Source organism: Nematolebias whitei, chromosome 21 (genome assembly GCF_014905685.2).
Source record: "Nematolebias whitei isolate Nwh7 chromosome 21, NemWhi1, whole genome shotgun sequence".
Taxonomy (NCBI): domain Eukaryota; kingdom Metazoa; phylum Chordata; class Actinopteri; order Cyprinodontiformes; family Rivulidae; genus Nematolebias; species Nematolebias whitei.
In genome coordinates, this window is record NC_056518.1 from 21,041,401 (window position 1) to 21,058,299 (window position 16,899).

At 40.5% G+C, this 16,899-nt stretch overlaps 1 protein-coding gene across 1 annotated transcript in view; it reads right to left on the minus strand.

The window, feature by feature from the left end:
• clic4 (chloride intracellular channel 4) overlaps positions 1 to 16,899 on the minus strand; it is a 19,052-nt gene extending 2,153 nt beyond the window's left edge. The window contains exons 1-4 of the mRNA XM_037695422.1: positions 16,542 to 16,899; positions 4,179 to 4,288; positions 1,984 to 2,109; positions 788 to 894 (exon numbers count right to left, since the gene is read on the minus strand). Of these exons, the coding sequence (XP_037551350.1) occupies positions 788 to 894; positions 1,984 to 2,109; positions 4,179 to 4,288; positions 16,542 to 16,610 (412 nt within the window). The 5' untranslated portion in view covers positions 16,611 to 16,899. The remainder of the gene's footprint in view (positions 1 to 787; positions 895 to 1,983; positions 2,110 to 4,178; positions 4,289 to 16,541) is intronic.

A 16,899-nucleotide genomic window follows, 5' to 3' on the forward strand; every position in this document is an offset into this window, starting at 1 on the left:
GTGTGTGTGTGTGTGTGTGTGTGTGTGTGTGTGTGTGTGTGTGTGTGATAAAAGTCTTATACAATCATTTGAATTACTTTTAAAAAGACTGCAACTATTTTTACAAGAAGTAAATGTTCCTCATTCCATATTTATCTCTGTTTTTACTCAAAAGGAGATTTCATTGTTCGGAAATATGACAAGAATGCAAATAAATGATTCGGAACTTTAATATTGAACCATGAGGTTCAGCCTCTGACTGTTGACATAGCCTTGCCTTCCCTTTTTTCATCTGAGCTCAGAATTGGTCAATATTTTCCTAAAGAAGCGAGTAGCCAACTAAAACAAGGTATACGCTATTTTAAAAGATATAGATCCTTACGGAAAAATTTTTTCAAAAATATTTAACCAGAAAAGGCTTTAAAGATAACAGACCTCATTCTATTCTTTTTATTTAACTTACCGGTAATCTTATCAGTAAAGCCACTGATATGGCCTTTATTTTTTGTAGGATTTATGTTACTTAAATTGCACACAAGTAGGATGAGGTTGCGTCCACTATTTCATTCTCGGCAGAGCTGGTGTGCAGTTTGCAGGCAAGCTTCAGGTGAAACGGGGAGGACAGAAGGGAGAACAAAAGCTCTGTGTTCCCGATTCAGGCTGAGGTCCACCAATCACGGCAGGGCTATCAAGGTCGCCTAGCAACCGCAGCACTCCCTTCACACTCCAAAAGATTTCTGTGCATCAGCTCGAAACCAGTGCATCTAGCTACCTGTGTGTGAGCGTAAAAGACAAAGGAGTTACTCACCCTCATTTCCATCTGGCTTGGAGTTCTTGATGTATGCAGAAAACTTGGCGAAGATGTCCATACCGGCGGTGTTGGACTCGGGGTGTTTTGCACTAAGCTTGATGTACCTGAACGAGACACAAAGAAAATCATCATATGGAAACCGTGAGCTAAGACATGAAGGAATATAATATTCATACTTTGTGTCAACCCTTAAAATTACATACTGATGGTAGAAAAACGTTATTTTACAGTCTTAAAAAAATTGCCTGATAATCTGACAAACAGTACCGTATTTTCCAGACTATAGTCACACTTGTTTTCATAGTAAGGCCAGTCCTGCGACTTATAGTCCGAAGCGACTTATATACGTTTTTTTCCCTATTCATGACGCAATTTTTTGACTGACATATTAAATGTTCATTCATACAGACATGCACCAAAGAGTAACATCACCATTTGCAGCCGCGAGAGGGCCCTCTAGGCTTTTGACAACTATATGTTATTCCTCTACTGTCCCCCCCCCCCCAAAAAAAACATTCACTTAGAGACAACTGAGAAAAACTTAACAAGTAAAATGCCCCCCAAAGTACGATGGAGCTTTAGGGCCACGCTAAGATAAAAAAAAAGCCATAAAATTACAAGAATAAAGTCGTACTAGACTTTTTTTCTTCCCGAGTCGGATCCACAAAGCGACCTGACAATCAATCCAGTAGACGTGTCAGAAAATGACCAATCCGAAAGCGGTAAACCTGCTTTATGTATCGGAATTTGGATAATATTACGTTTCATTTAGCTAATTTACCGGTAACTTGCTTGTCGGACTCGTTGGCTTGTTATGTTAATTAAGCCTGTTCAGGGTCACAGGTATGTTCTGTGGGTTGTTGTTATTTCAGATTAAATGTCTGTTCTTGCACTTTGTGAAATACACTTCCTAAATAAATGCAACTTGTACTCCAAAGTGACTTATATATTGTTTTTTCCTTTTCATGAGGCATTTTTTGACTGATGTGACCTATACTCTGGAGTGACTTATAGTCCGGACAATACACTAATGAAGGTTTTTTTTTTAAACATTTTAAACCTGTAAAACATTTTTTTAATTAAATCCACAAGAGGCTGCCGCTCTTCCACTGCATGATCAAAGCATTTTTAAAAGTCCAGCTCATACCTTTAGGTGTGGCTGCCCATTATCACATGCATCAGAAAGTACTCACTTGGGTGGGCAAAGGACATCCTCGAGAAACTCCTCGATCTTGTTGACGTCGGTTTTGACCTCGCCGTTGAACGTGATGAAGGGAGGGTGTGTGCCAGGGGCCAGGTTCTGGAGGTCTGCAGGCTTCCTGTTAAAAAGTGAGGACGTATTAAAGTGCTGATTCAAGTAGGGTCAAACCAGTAAAGAGGTTCTAAAAACCAAAGTATCAATCAAATAAACAAAAACTTCCTAGCTAGTAAAAAACCAAACATGTATGTCAGATTAAATTAGATAAAAGGTTGCGTTAAACCCTATTGCTTTTCTTTCACTGCAGCTTCATGTTATGTCTTTAACTCTGTGTGTTTGTGTCCTGGAGGGTGTTCTGCAGCCTTCAGACCAGCGCAGTGCACCAGCTGGCAGGCAGCTGAGGCTGCCACACAAACAGAAATGAGCATGTGTTGAAGGAGCGCTGTGAACACAACTGAGAATTCGAAAGGACACAAACATAAAACAGCAGCGGCTCAACGGCTGACTCGAGTGAGCCAGCAGCAGTTTGATATTAATGTCACAGGCAAACAAACCTTCACTGAGACCAGGGGGTTTGGTGCAACGACGGTGGCTGAATTTTAGGTGAAGCCATTTAAGGCTGCCAAAAAAGGGGGAAATGACTTCAGCTCTTTGGCATGTTGAAGGGGTGTGGTACAGTTCCCCTGTGATACGACTGAGGAGTGGGCAAGAAGGCGACTCACGAATGACTCATTGAACAAAAACAAAATGTAAAAGCTCCATTTTAAGATCCTTTTTTAGCTGTAATATTCTTTCACAGTAATATGTTTTACATGCCCTGCTCTTCAAAGTAATTTCAACAGTAAACCTGCCATAAATAAAGCAAACATGCCTCATTTGACTCCCAGCATTTTATGTTGACACAAGATAAGCAAAATCAAATGGCACAGAAAATAACGTAGCCATGAGTAATACCTCTAAGAAACTAAAAGTATAAAGTACACACGGACATGAAGTTGTTTAAGGAGAAATGAGAAAAAATAAACACCAAAATAGAGTGTAACATTCACTGCTTTGCACGGTTTGTTTCTATAACCCGTTTGACAGTGTATGTACGGTGTGTATCAAATATATTTGAACTTTGTACCAAGTCAATTTGCAGACATGTGAGAAAACCCAAACAAAGTGTCAAATAAGCACTGCTTCCACCTACAGGGCCGAGCAAGAAACCAACCCTGAGTTACATCGGTTTTTCAGACTTATTTAAAGAGTTATAGGAGCTTCTCCACACATGAAAGCAAATATCCTTGCAGCTGAGAGGGGAAATAAAACTGCAAGATCACCGTTTTCTGATTCCAGTGGTCAAAAAAATAAAAATAAAATGAATAACAAATAAGGCAGCACGGTGGCGCAACTGGTAGAGCTGCTGCCTCTCAGTGAGCAGGTCCTTGGTTCAAACCCCGGTCCAGGGGCCTTTCTGGGTGGAGTTTGCATGTTCTCTCCGTGCATGCGTGGGTTTTCTCCGGGTACTCCGGTTTCCTCCCACAGTCCAAAAAACATGCATGTTAGGCTGATTGGTAACTCTAAATTGTCCCTAGGTGTGAATGAGAGAGTGAATGGTTGTTTGTCTCGTTTGTCTCCATGTGGCCCTGTGATGGACTTGCGACCCGTCCAGGGTGTACCCCGCCCCTCGCACAGTGATTGCTGGACATGGGCACCAGCGACCCCCGTGACCCAAAATGGAATAAGCGGGTAAAGAAAATGGATGGATGGATGGATGAATAACAAATAATAAAAATAAAAAAAACACACTCTCCATCAAAATCCAGGCAGGAAGTAGGTTAAGTCAAGGACCTTAAAATAGCTACTCCACAGTCTGGATGTTTATTGTCTCCGATTTTCTCCAGCCTGTGAAGGGGTCATGGGAAAACCAAATAAGCAGAGTGAGCGTGTTAAAGGAGGGACTGAACCAAAGTGTTACAATATGGATGAAATCTCGGGCACCAACTCCCAGCGCCCCCAAAAGGAGAACGAGTAAAGAAAATGGATGAATGGATGGATGAAATCTCTGTGGGAACACCCAGGAAAGAAAGCTGTAGGGAGCTATCAAAACAAGGAAAATGTTACGCTTTCATTTAAAGAGCTTAAAAGCAAATGAGGGACAGGTAAAAAAAAAAAAGGACAATAAAAACATAATACTGACAGACTCACCTTTTAAGGTCCACTGTGGTGACGTTGAAGACGACTCCTTTAAGCCACAGAATCATGAAGAGCCTCTGGGAAAAGGGGCAGTTCCCGATGCTCTCACCATCGCTTCCCGCCTTAAAGAAAAGAAAAATTAGTTAGAAAATAAGTAAATTACCATTTAAATTATGTTTCACGTATCATTACCAACAGATGTGGTGTACTACAGGATGGAAATATATATATGTCACAGGTAAATGAAACCACAAACAGTTTAACAAGCCAGGACCCTAACCCAAGTTTCTATAACTGATAACAATCGGCATAAAAATTTGGTTGAAACTCAAGAAGGCCATAATCTTTATGATAAAAAGGTTTTATGTGTATTGCACAACCTTTACAAGGTTCAGGGCATTTCGCTTCACTCAGTGAGGGTCTGTCTGAGATAAAGGCTCTTTCAGGCTTTTTTCATAAAAAAATTAAAAAAATTGTAGGAGGGAAATTGTGGAGAACTGTGTCTTTACGACTTCAGCACATTTTCTCATTCATTAATCTCCAGAAGTACTTTAAAGGGTAATGGAGTCTTTAAGTCTATCTCATCCATAATCCATATAGACTGAAGACTAAAACCCAAGACAAAAAGTGAGAGAGCCATTATAAAAAGAGAAAGGTACAGCAGTGATTTAGCTCCTTATCTCCATCGAATAGTGAATACAGTATTTGTGAGATGTCGCCTGCTCTCCCCACAGCCATTCATCTTTGTTCTCTGCTTTGTCTTGTTTTTCTAACCCTCTAAATTGTATCGTTCTCTGCTCAACTTCCAGCCATGCGGAGTTCATCTGGATTCCACATCAGAGAGCAGAATAAGCGCTTCATTTGATTATTTGAGTTTTGTATCTTAATGAAATCTGCAGCTCGTTAACCCCACCCTGAGGCATGCCTTATTTGATTTAAAACACGTCATAAAATTGAAAGCCATCACTAATCAGACAACATTCTCCTGAACTTGTATGCGTTAGCAAAAAGGTCACACAATTGCCTTTATCGCCTAGTTTTTACATTTTAGATTATCCCATAACACTGAAAATCATGTTTTTTTTATGATGTAATTCTGTTTACAAAAGGACAGCATTGATGATTGGTGCTCTAGATTAAGCATGCTGGGGTAGAAGAGCTTCTGGGAAACAGATGAATATCAGCTGTTGTCCATCTGTCTGCCTCTTCTGTCCTCAGTTTTTCCAAATTTCCTACACTCATCACCTCTGCATACGTCTCAATTCCCACACAAACTCAGACGATAATGCAGTGGGGGGGCGAGAAACAAAGATGAACAATATGGTGTCTTTGCACATAGGTTTTCACAAAGCACTGATTTAATAAGCCAAGTCAAAACACTTCTGATAAACATTTGCAAGTCAGAGATGCATGTTCTGATTTATTTATTTATTTTCCTGAATAGAGGACTGTTTCAGAGAGGCCGCTCAGTCCAGCAGTTCCAGGCTTGCTGCTGCTGTGTGACACTCAGTGGGACGGCTGTTTGATCTGTCTGCTGGTTTCCATTGCACTGAAACTGCCCCCCCACCCCACGAACTCAATATTTGACACTTGGATTAAATCACACTGCCATTGTTTGGCAAATGAAAATCCCCACCAAACATTATATGATCAGCTCTAAAACTCTGGCCTTGAGGCTGTCATGGTTTGTCTGAACTTCTTACAGGATCAGAGACGTCAATGGGATGATTAGCCTCCAGAACAACATCTACCGAGAACCATTCAGGTCTGAATGAAGGGTTGAAATGCGACACAGCAACTGTTCCCATGGCAATGGCCAGAACATATGTCACCGAAAGAAGAGCTTACAGTGCGGAGAAGAATAACGATGCAGGTGAACCATCTGAAGTGAGTTCTCTTTTAAGCCGAGATAAAAACGCAAGCCACGTGACAGAATGTCATTTGTAAATTAAAAAAAGGTGCTTCTAGATAGAGAGCAGCTTTTTAATAGAGTTCAGCAGTCTCCGGTGGCAAAGAAGAAGGCCGTGGCACGACTGAGAACCACATTTCAAGGTAGGAGGCGAGCCGTAGCAGGGCTTCTACCCTCTGGAGCCTGCAGCAGAACACACTGCAGCTTTGTACAAGAGACACGCAGCAGACATCTGCAGCACAAGAGGCAGAGAGATTACAGGAAACATGGGGGAAATGAGGAACCACGTGTTTTGCAAACTGGCATGAATGAGGAGGGAATAGATGCATTAAGGGAGAATAAAGAGGATTGGTAACAAGGTGAACAGGCAATGTGCCGTTTGGCACGCTACTTTTTTCTTCGTCTCTTGCTTCTTCTCTCCCCGTTATTCCTCTCCCCTTATCCTGGGCCCCTCTGTGGAGTCATGGGGGGCTGGGCATTTGGAGAGGGCGAAACTATTCTAGAAATGTCCCCTTACTTCCCTCCAAAAAGTGTGCCTTCCTTAGTTATGCTGGTGGAGCTGCATTTCATTATATATTTAAACTAAACAGCTGACTGAGATGTCAAAAAAAAAAAAAAAAGTGAAAAAACTTTCACGGGACAAAACCAGAATCAGACAGTGTCAAATGCTATGTACTTTGAAAACTGATAATTCAATAAAACAAGATTTCAAATGTTCAGGGCGCTGTTATAAACACCATCCTACAGAGTGCTAGTTAATGTGATGTTAAAAGAAAAGATGCTGGAGTCTCATGAAAAGCAACACCTGAAAAACACTTTTTTGTTTGACCAATTTTATCAATTTTACCATCATAAGTTAGCAAGGTGGAAAAACACCCTAATAAAACACCTTCTGTAACATTTTAGGTAAAATAGTTGCCAAATATGCATCTTTTCCAACTAATAAAACAAATATTTTCCAAGTACAATAAGTATCTGCTTATTTGTTCCAAAAGGAATCACATTTTGCAGACCATGGCACCATCTTTCACACCGTTTATCACAGAGAGACCAAAATAAAATCTGAACCAGCCACTCAGCAACGGCTGACGTTTGCTAAACTCAAACTCTACGTCATGGAAGATACAATATCTGGACGTTATCTAGAAGTTTGTTTCTGACGCCGAGGCTCCCAAACAAACAGTACTATAAGACGGACACCATCATCTTCACCATGAGGTCATCCCTCTCCATCTTTGGCCACTTACATTACGTAACAAACGAGATTCATCAGCAGTAAAATTAAACTCAGGTCAAAAACCTTAAACGTTTTCTATGTACACCGTTACAGCAAATTCAGTTTCAAAAAACCAAGTTATTCTCACATTCCAGATCAGTAACATTTTAGAAAATGTTTAAAAGAGCATTTGTTTTTTTGTTGTGGATTTAGATATATCTATACTAAAGCAGTTTAGCATTTCCCGTTTTGTTCATTTGTTAGATTTCATTTGATCAACAATCTCTTTCAAGACGAGCAGTGTTACAAGAGTCAGCAGTCGGAAACAATGAATCCTGTTCATGCAGGACACAGTCCTTCCAGTCTCTGCCAATGACCTAACGGTGGACCTAATGGCGGACGTGCTCGTCCCTCCAACACATTTCATTTTCTAAATTTGTTGGACAGCTCAAAGTTCAAGCCACACTTGACCGAATAAGGAACTACAACGATGAAAGAAGCACTTCAGCTTTCCTCCTCCTGTTCTGACACAAAGCAGGAATGTCCGCCTGAGTGCAGGCAGCCATGGTACCATCATGGAAATGTCTCCGTGTTTGCTGGAAAAGTCTACAGGCTGGGCTGGGGTTAGAACTACAACTGAAACGAGGAGCCGAACTAATAAAACAAAATAACTTTTTTTTAAATGTAATCTGTCAGCTCGTGGAATAAATTGTTAAATTTGTTAAAAGGAAATATACTGAGAGGAATAATATATCGCCCACTTTCAAACCCCCTGCCTTTGTTATACTCCCTGGTCTAACAGAAATAAGGAAATTAGGTAAAACAACAGAAGAGGGGCTCAATACGGAGCACTACTTTTTGCCAGAGTAAAGTGTAAAAAGCCTGAGACAGATTCATAAATCAGAATGAAAAGCAGCCCTTGCTTTTAGGATTAACAAAAGCATCAAATTATTTTACCAGATTCTGTTAAAAAGGTCAGTATTAAGACTCAGCCTTAGGACTGAGTAATTCAGGCAGGACTGGGTGGGTATTTAGAGCTCCTACCAAAGTTAGAAAGATGAGTGTACAAAGGAGTAGCATATTACTGGAACTTGGAAACACCAACACATGCTTGGTGTGACTCTGACTCAGGCAGGCATCACTCTGTGGAAAGCTTTAAGCGTCCAGTCAGACATGACTACCGTGTTGGATTTGATGGAAACATGAATTGCAATGCCCCAAAATAGTGAAGAGCACAGATCTAGGATAATACAAGAGAAAGAACTAAAAAAGGAAAGTGATTTCTAATACAAGTAGGAACCAAATTCCAAAAGTTACATAAACCTTATAGATGTGTAAATGAATTGGAGATTCTGTACATGATAGCATGATTAAGAAGTTTATTTTATTATGAATCTGCATGCTCAAATGGATGAGTTCCAAAGAAAGCTAAAAAAAAACACACAAAAAAAGCAATTGATGGTCTAAAAAACGAAGAAAAATTTTTGTAAACATAAGTGAAACTCTGTGAAAAAGCTTCTTATTCATAAATATCAAAAGCTGCTGTCAATTAGATTGCACAGCAAAACCAACATCTAAAGCCTTTAAAAGCTCATTGCAGTTGGATACAATGAAACAGTTGTAATTTCCTAACTTTTCTAACACCCCAAAATGTGAAAAATGCATGAAATTATGCAAAAACCACAAGAAGTGGCTGGTCAGCAATTCACTGAATAAATGACTGCTCTTCATTTAGTTTTTGGTATACTTATCTCACATGTCATGCATTAAACTGGGCAAGATTTGTACAGTAAACACAGCACTGCAGCTGAATTAGGTACATGAGGGTAGTTAAGACACCTGTCCTGTGATTGTTCTGTAAACTTTTGACTTTGTTTGTTTGGCCATAAAGTTTGGTTGCTGGTCGAACTGCAAATTCTGGAGGAACAATGCGGGTTCCGTCCCAGCCATGAAACACTGAACCAGCTTTTTACCCTCTCTAGGGTCCTTAAGGAATGGGAGTTTGCCTACCCAGTCTACGTCATTTGGAGAGTGAATTTCTGGGTGCAGCCTGGGAGCAAATGAGGTACAGTTCAGTGACCTCAGGATTCTGTCTTTGCCATTTGCAGATGATGTGGTCCTGCTGACTTTGTCTTGATCTCCAGCTCTCACTTAATCTGCAGCCAAATGTGAAGCAGCTGGGACGAGGACCAGCACCTCCAAATCTGAGGTCATTGTTCTCAGTCGGAAAACAGTGGACTGCCTTCTCCAAGTTGGGAGCGAAGTGCTGCCTCAAGTGGAGGAGTTTAAGTATTTGGGGGTTTTGTGAGGGAACAATGGGGAATAAGATTGACAGATTGATGTGACTTCTGCAGTATTGGGTACTCATGCTGGTCCATTGTGGTGAGGATGGAGCTGACCTACAGGGCAAAGCTCTCATAGATAGACCAGTCGGTTCTATCTATGTCCCTTCCCTCACCTGTGCTCACAAACTCTGAGTAGTGACTAAGTAAACAAGAGTGTATATAGGAAGTCAACATTAGTTTTCTCTGTTGGGAAAGACTCTGTAGATCCACTGCTCTTCTACATCTAGACTGGGAACCAGTTCAAGTGGTTCGAGCATTTGACAAAGGTTCCCCCTAAGGGAGAGTTCTGGGAATGTCTAACTGGAAAGAGACCCCAGGGAAGACCCATAACATGCTGGGGACACTATGCATCTGGACTGGCCTGGGAACACCTTGGAATCCCTTTGTAGGTAGCAGTAGGAACAGCTTTTTTCCTAAAGCTCCTGCCCTCATGACTAGACTCAGGACAGTGTTTCCCCTACCATTATCGATGGAGGGCGCTCTGCCCCGTCAACAGAAAAGGGTACAGTGATTGCAGCAGGACTTCAAATTTATTTCAAACACTAAAATACTATATATGCTATTAAGTACAGACATCTTTTCATTTCCCCAACAGGTCATCTGTTAGGGGTCTCTTACCTTCTCTAACTGACTATGATGAGAAAAATCAAAAGTCAGGTGCTTGTTTCAACTCCATATCCTCATATGCTTGGCTACAATTGCTCCAGTATCCTGAACAACCCTCTCTATTAGATCTATTCCTTCCTCTACTCAGCTTCACAGGAAGTGATTCCAAACCATCGGCTTCCTGCATGAGCTATACAACAAATAAGACACGCTCCTCCTTGACCAAATATTCTGCATATTTTTAAATGGATGTATAAAAAGGATTATGATATTCAGAAGATGTGTTTCAAGCACAGCAAGGAAGGTGGATATAGAAAAGACAGGTTATTTTCTGTTAACGTAGGCACAAATTAACTTCAGTCTCAAAAAGGATTACAGAGCTCTGCAAAGCCTCTTGTTAAATTGGTGTAATAACACACTGCCAGATCGATTAGGCCAGTGGCCAGAGACTCACTCAACCAGATGGTTACAAAGAAGAAGAAGTGACAAACCAGGTGCAGAAAAAGCAAATTCACAGTGCATCAATAAAAACACAGTGGAAGGCTCACACTTTACTAGAGAAACAAGTCAATAATTATCGTCTCCTTACGCACAATGCTGACTTCAGCTCTGCTGTATAATTGGGAAAAATAAACTGCTCTATTGATTTCCAATAAAAAAGAAGCATGCAGATTGCTTGGAATACCACCCAGAGAGAAAGAAAGTTTTAAAATAAAACAAAACAAACAATAAGAAAACGATGTATAAATGTAGGCAATTCAAAGGCTTGTTAAGAAAGTGCAATGTGTTGTCATCGTTGTATGTTTCTACAATGATGCTCTGGATTTAACCCATCCACTTGGGTGAGATACACCCAAGTGGAGCAGTGGGAAGCTATGCAAGTGGAGCAGTTAGGGATTAGATGTCTTGCTCAACGATACCACAGCATGTGGGCATGGCGGGGAGTTGAACCTGCAACTTTATGAACCCAAGTGGGCTGCCCTACCTCTACACCACAGCTGCCCCTAATTGTTGCTAATAAATGTATATAGTCAAGGGGTTACATTAGACCTAGCATGCAGTGTCAAATGAAGTGAGGCAATGCCTGAAAAAGACCAGTGTTTCCATAAAAGCAACACATCACAGGACACCATCACATGTCATGACTGGTAGCAAAATGTGACAAGACTCACTACTCCCAATGTTAAAAACCAGAGTCCTTGTGCCTCTTAAAGCTACTACGTAGCACATGAACAAAGTCTTCACAATTAAATCTGAAAAGGCATTTAAAGGAGAATGAGCGCGCTCCATCCTCTTCAACACCAACAGAAGTGCTTCATTGTTGACAGCTCCTATTTTCAACGGTGCCCATGGGACTATCCTGAAAGACTTACACAAACACAGATGGGCTCTTGTGCCATCCAGACTTAAAAGCACTTTTTAAACATGTTAACTGGCTTTGTTATCACTATTGGCAGGAGGTTGGGAATCTGTGGGTAGAAGGCTATGCAGCCCGTAGTGTGACCCTGGCACAGTTTCAGACTGCACACAAATACACAACCAGAGATAAAGCCTGTCTGTTTCTCTTGACTCATCTGAATTCTGTTAATTGCCATTCACTTGGGTCAGATGCTAGTCAAGAGTACCTCACCAATATACTTTTCAATAAATTCAGGAAAAGTTAGGACATGAAAAGGAAATAATTTGAATTTAGGGATGCCCCAATATAATTGCATTATGAGATTACAGTCCAAATTGAGGAACTTTTCATTGATTGGTATGAGTAACTGCCATGCTCTGCACCCATTCTTTGTTGTTGATCTACCGTCTATGGTAGTATGGCAGTCACGTTGCAGTAGGGATGCCGTACAGCAATCATAATATGGCAATCATTGTTATGTAATGTGCCAACATGTCAGTACGTAAGCCTTTGTAAATCAAAAATGAGAATTTAATATTTGTAGTAATTTACAAAATTTTGTAAAATTTACAAAATACAAAATTTTGTATTTGGCTTGTATGTATAAGACAAAGTACAGCAGCGAGCAGTGGAATGCCAAACAGCAAAATGCTGCTAGATCATAAGCTAATCGTAACGGTATTAAGAAGCTTAAAAATAATTATATTTTTGACATCTTTCACTTGTGTGTGTGTGCGTCAACTAGAAGACTTTTAAAAAGGTGAGTGCCAGAAATTCAGTTTGTTGCTTCATTAGTATTTAATATTTCAAAAGGCAAAAAGAATTGCAGGTGACTGAATTTATCACTTTGGATGACAACCCCATAACTGTGGTGAAGAAAATGAGGCTTGGTTGTAGTTTGGAGCTGTTGGAGCAAGTCCTACCCTCCAAACACAACGGACACAGAACTTTCAAGATGTATAAAAGAAGTTACCTTCACCTGATATTTCTGTTGATAATAAAAAAAATACTTCAAGAACAAAATGAGAACATGTTTTCTTTACTGCGATATAGCACTACTGAAGACGCATCAATTACAAGATGGCATTGTTTTAATTATGTTAATGTACTAGTGGTATGTAATCTGCAAATCTGTGATGTAAAAACATGCAAACTAATGTATGTGTCAGATTGAAACTTCGTATCAACCAATCTTTTTTTGTTGTTGTAATAACTCAGTTCGGACTCGCAGACAAAATAAAATGTTGATCGTAACATCCCTACATAATGACGGGGATTAAACTGTGCTTTCAGCAAATAAAGAGAACCAGAGCACAGTTTTACCCAACCAGAGCAGAGCAGGGTGGGTTGTGATGTCTAATACACAATGGTAAATGGACTGTACTTGTATAGCGCCTTTCTCTCAAAATACTCAAAGCTCTTTACAATACAAGCTGTGCCCCCACTGACCCATTCATACAGCACTCTACTAGATCTCTACAAAGATTAATCAGTGGTTTATCACATTCATACACTGATGGGACACACATCGAAGGCAATGAAGGGTTCAGTGTCTTGCCCAGGGAAACTTCGACATGTGACTGCTGGTGGAATCGAACCCCCAACTCTCGCATTGGAGGACGACTGCTTTAACTATTTAACCACACAGCCACAGCCACCCCAATGAGTCCAGAGCAGAGACAGACTGCCGGTGAGTGCACCAATCAGTGTTTCCTGGACTATTTTCCAAGGAGGACACCTTGCTACCCTAACTGAAGATGATAATAGAATAAATTATTAAACGTCTACGTGTTAAACGTATGTGTTTGCAGTCACACGTGACCAATTCACTGCAGACGAGGGAGATAACGGAACTGGTATAATGTTAGCCCCACACCTTCCGCACTGCACCCCGACCTCCCTGGGACTTTTGTATCTAAACTGTAACTTTGCATTAAATGGTAATGTGTTCTGAGTATCATCGTCATCATACAAACATATGCAACATGTGCGCGACCAAACTTCTGGTCCTCGACAAAGTGCTCCACCGCGGGAGCGTGCACAGCCGGTTTGTTTCTCACAATGCATCAGACTGTGTCTGCTGCTTTAGTTCTTATAATTAAACAATACTAACACTAAAAGACAAATATTTATATTAGGAATGAACAACATTATCGGCATGGTATCGGCCGATATTAGTGTTAAAGTTCAATATCGGACATCGGCCATTCCATCCAAATAACTCACAGATATAAAAGGCTTCTGTTTTTGTATGACAACCCAGTGACAAGGATGCCTGCAGCACCAGCACAACGTGATGACGTCACACGCGCCTACCTGATCTCACGGCAGAGAGGAAAATTCAAAATGTTGGTGGTGTGGAAGTTTTTTTTCATTGAGGACGTCGGATTCCGAAGATTTTTGGACCATGTTGAGCCTCGCTACATCGTCCCCAATCGGAGATATTTTTCCGACGTAACCTTACCCGAGTTACAAGCCGTCATTTCCGACGTCACTGAGAAGCTAATAGCTGATAGCACTTGGGTGAGTTTTACCACAGACATTTGGACGTCGTGTTAGCCCCGTTAGCATGATTAGTCTTACGGCACAATGGATAGACAAAAACTTTGAACTTAAAAAGACTGTCCTTCATGCACAGGAGTGCAGAGGATCCCACACTGCAGCTAGGAACCTGGAACAAGCCTCCACAAGTGAGACAGCGTCACAGGTGACTAATGCTAATAAATAACATTTAACACTTTTCATTTAATATAAGTTAAAGTGCTATGCATATCATATGGCTGTTAGTGAATATATGTCACCAGCTCTTACAGCTGTTACACAATTTTTATAGCAAATAAGAGGGATATGTTCTGACAAAGGAAATATAAATAAAAATAAATATAAAGGAATATAAAATATCGGTATCAGTTATCAGACAAATAAGTTTCAACATATCGGCCAAAAATCTAATATTGTTCATCCCTAATTTATATGACCCAGATTATAGCAGATGTGGGTCTCTGTTAAACTTTTAATTTTCCTCCCAAATTCACAAAGATTTCCCTACGAAAGTCAATTTCAGGTGTTTGCAGTTTATCATAAATATCTGCTAAATTTGAATATATATATAGTAAACTTTGTTTATAGTGCAATATACTTGTTAAATTATATTTTTCTTGTGCCTTCTTTACTGTAGAGGTTGCAGTCAGCCAAACATTTTGTCGGACAACCAGATTTTGTCAAGGGGTGTTCACTGGACAACTTGAAAAGTTTTCCTTATGTTTACCCCTGAATATCATACAATGCAATTAGATTTATTTAAACTACTTCAGCCTGTAATAAGTGGAAATGCTAAGGAAAACAAAGATGGGTGGATGCAGGAAAGACGGCCTTTACCAACAAGCATTACTCAGACCAAAAAATGTATCTAATCTTTTGCTGATGAGGTCAAAGGTCGAATAACTATAGCAGTCATCATGTCATATCTGTGTGTAACTGAGAGCTGTAAAAACAAAGAGATGAGCAGTGTCCAGTGTTCCCATGACAATGTGACAACTGTTACCATAAACACCAAGTGTAAAGAAAGCAAGATCATTCAAATTTCTAAAAACTGAGACTGTCAGCTTGTTTTAAAAAAGGTAAACGGGTTGCATGAAGGTGAATCTGTACATAAAAAAAAAAACCACTGACGGCACATTTAGGAAAATAGTCAGCTTCAAAATGTAACAATGCTCCAACTGATACGACACTCCCATGTGAGGAGAACATGCACCAGTTGCTATCAGCTGTTTACAGAGCCACAACTCGAAGCAATGTGCCTATGGCAACCTGCATGCCTTCCACTGTGTCTCATGACTGCGTTTAATGCATCAAAGTGCGAAGACCACCATCAATAATAGATGTGGACACGCCACACACCAGTACATAAATATGGAGACAGACACTGTGCCTCCACAGAGAAAAATACATGTTACAGACCATTTTGGCTGTACAAACCTAAGATGGAAAGGTTGAGATGGAAAAGTTGGCCAGGAGGAGTGTAGCCCTGCCAGGCCTCAGGATGATGTAACATCTCCTGCAGGCTGTGAAAGGTGCTTAAATAAATGGTTAGCTTGTTCCCATCTGTTCTGCCAAAATAAAAACCCTCATTTAAGTGTTTTATTTATATATTTATTCCAGTCTTTTCACTTTAAAAGTTTACTTAAACGTGTGCTGTTCTGGTCACTACTAACAACTTCTCTTTCAATGCAGGACCTCCTCCCACAATTCCCCTCTTTCCAGGGTAATCTCCCCCCCTGCCTTGATTTCCCCCATTTACCAGTTTCCCGCCTTGAAAATGAACACATGCTGAGAAAAAAAACAGCCATTCACAACCCTCAGTGCTACTGTAAAACCAAAGATGCATGCAAAGTATTCAACAAAGATCCATTTCTGTCTGGATGTCCTTAATTTCAAAAGAAGCTGTCACTTTAGTACACCAAGCATTTGATCAATGGACTTACAATAGAGGAAAATGTCACGTTACTATATTATTGATTGTTAAATCAGCTCTGAATCCATCAAAGTTCATGCTCAATCATCCAGGTACAAAATCCAGTAATGCTCAGTCAGGTCATCTGGACTCCAGTTTTCAGTATCATGGCTGGGCTGCAGGGAGAAGCTGCATCCGCCCTGAGACACTGTAGACTCCACAGGACCACAACCCAAAACAAACTTAGAGAACTTAAAAACACTCATTTATCCGTGCACATCCATTAGCATATGAAATGGCTGTCTTTTCTAAAAAAAAGTAAAACTTGTTTTAGAAAAAAAAAAAAAAAGATTTTTGAGGTGCACAAATAGAACATCAATGACCACAAACCGCATGGGTGTAGCAGAATCTTACCAAGAGAAAAAACAACTTGAACTGCGGTCTTACCTTAACAAAAAGCTCGATAACGGGTTCGTTATCCGCCTTTACCCCATTCTGTGGTACCGACAGCGACATTGTGGCTGCTACTTTAAGTTTTTGGACAAAAATGTTTTTTTCCTTGCTACCACGCCCGACTAAGCTTGGTTCTTTCCTCCACTATCTTTTTTTATATATATATTTAGCACTAAAACCTCGTGGATATCTTCTACCCCAGTCGTGGAAAGAGGAGGAGCGGCTGTTAGCAGACAAAGCGAACAAGGAGGCGGCACCGGCGTCCTGCAAATAATATGAACGCTATTTTACCAAAGCTAGCTAGGCTACTAAAACCATCGTTGAAGCGCGAGCGTCTCTGGTCCTCGTGCCT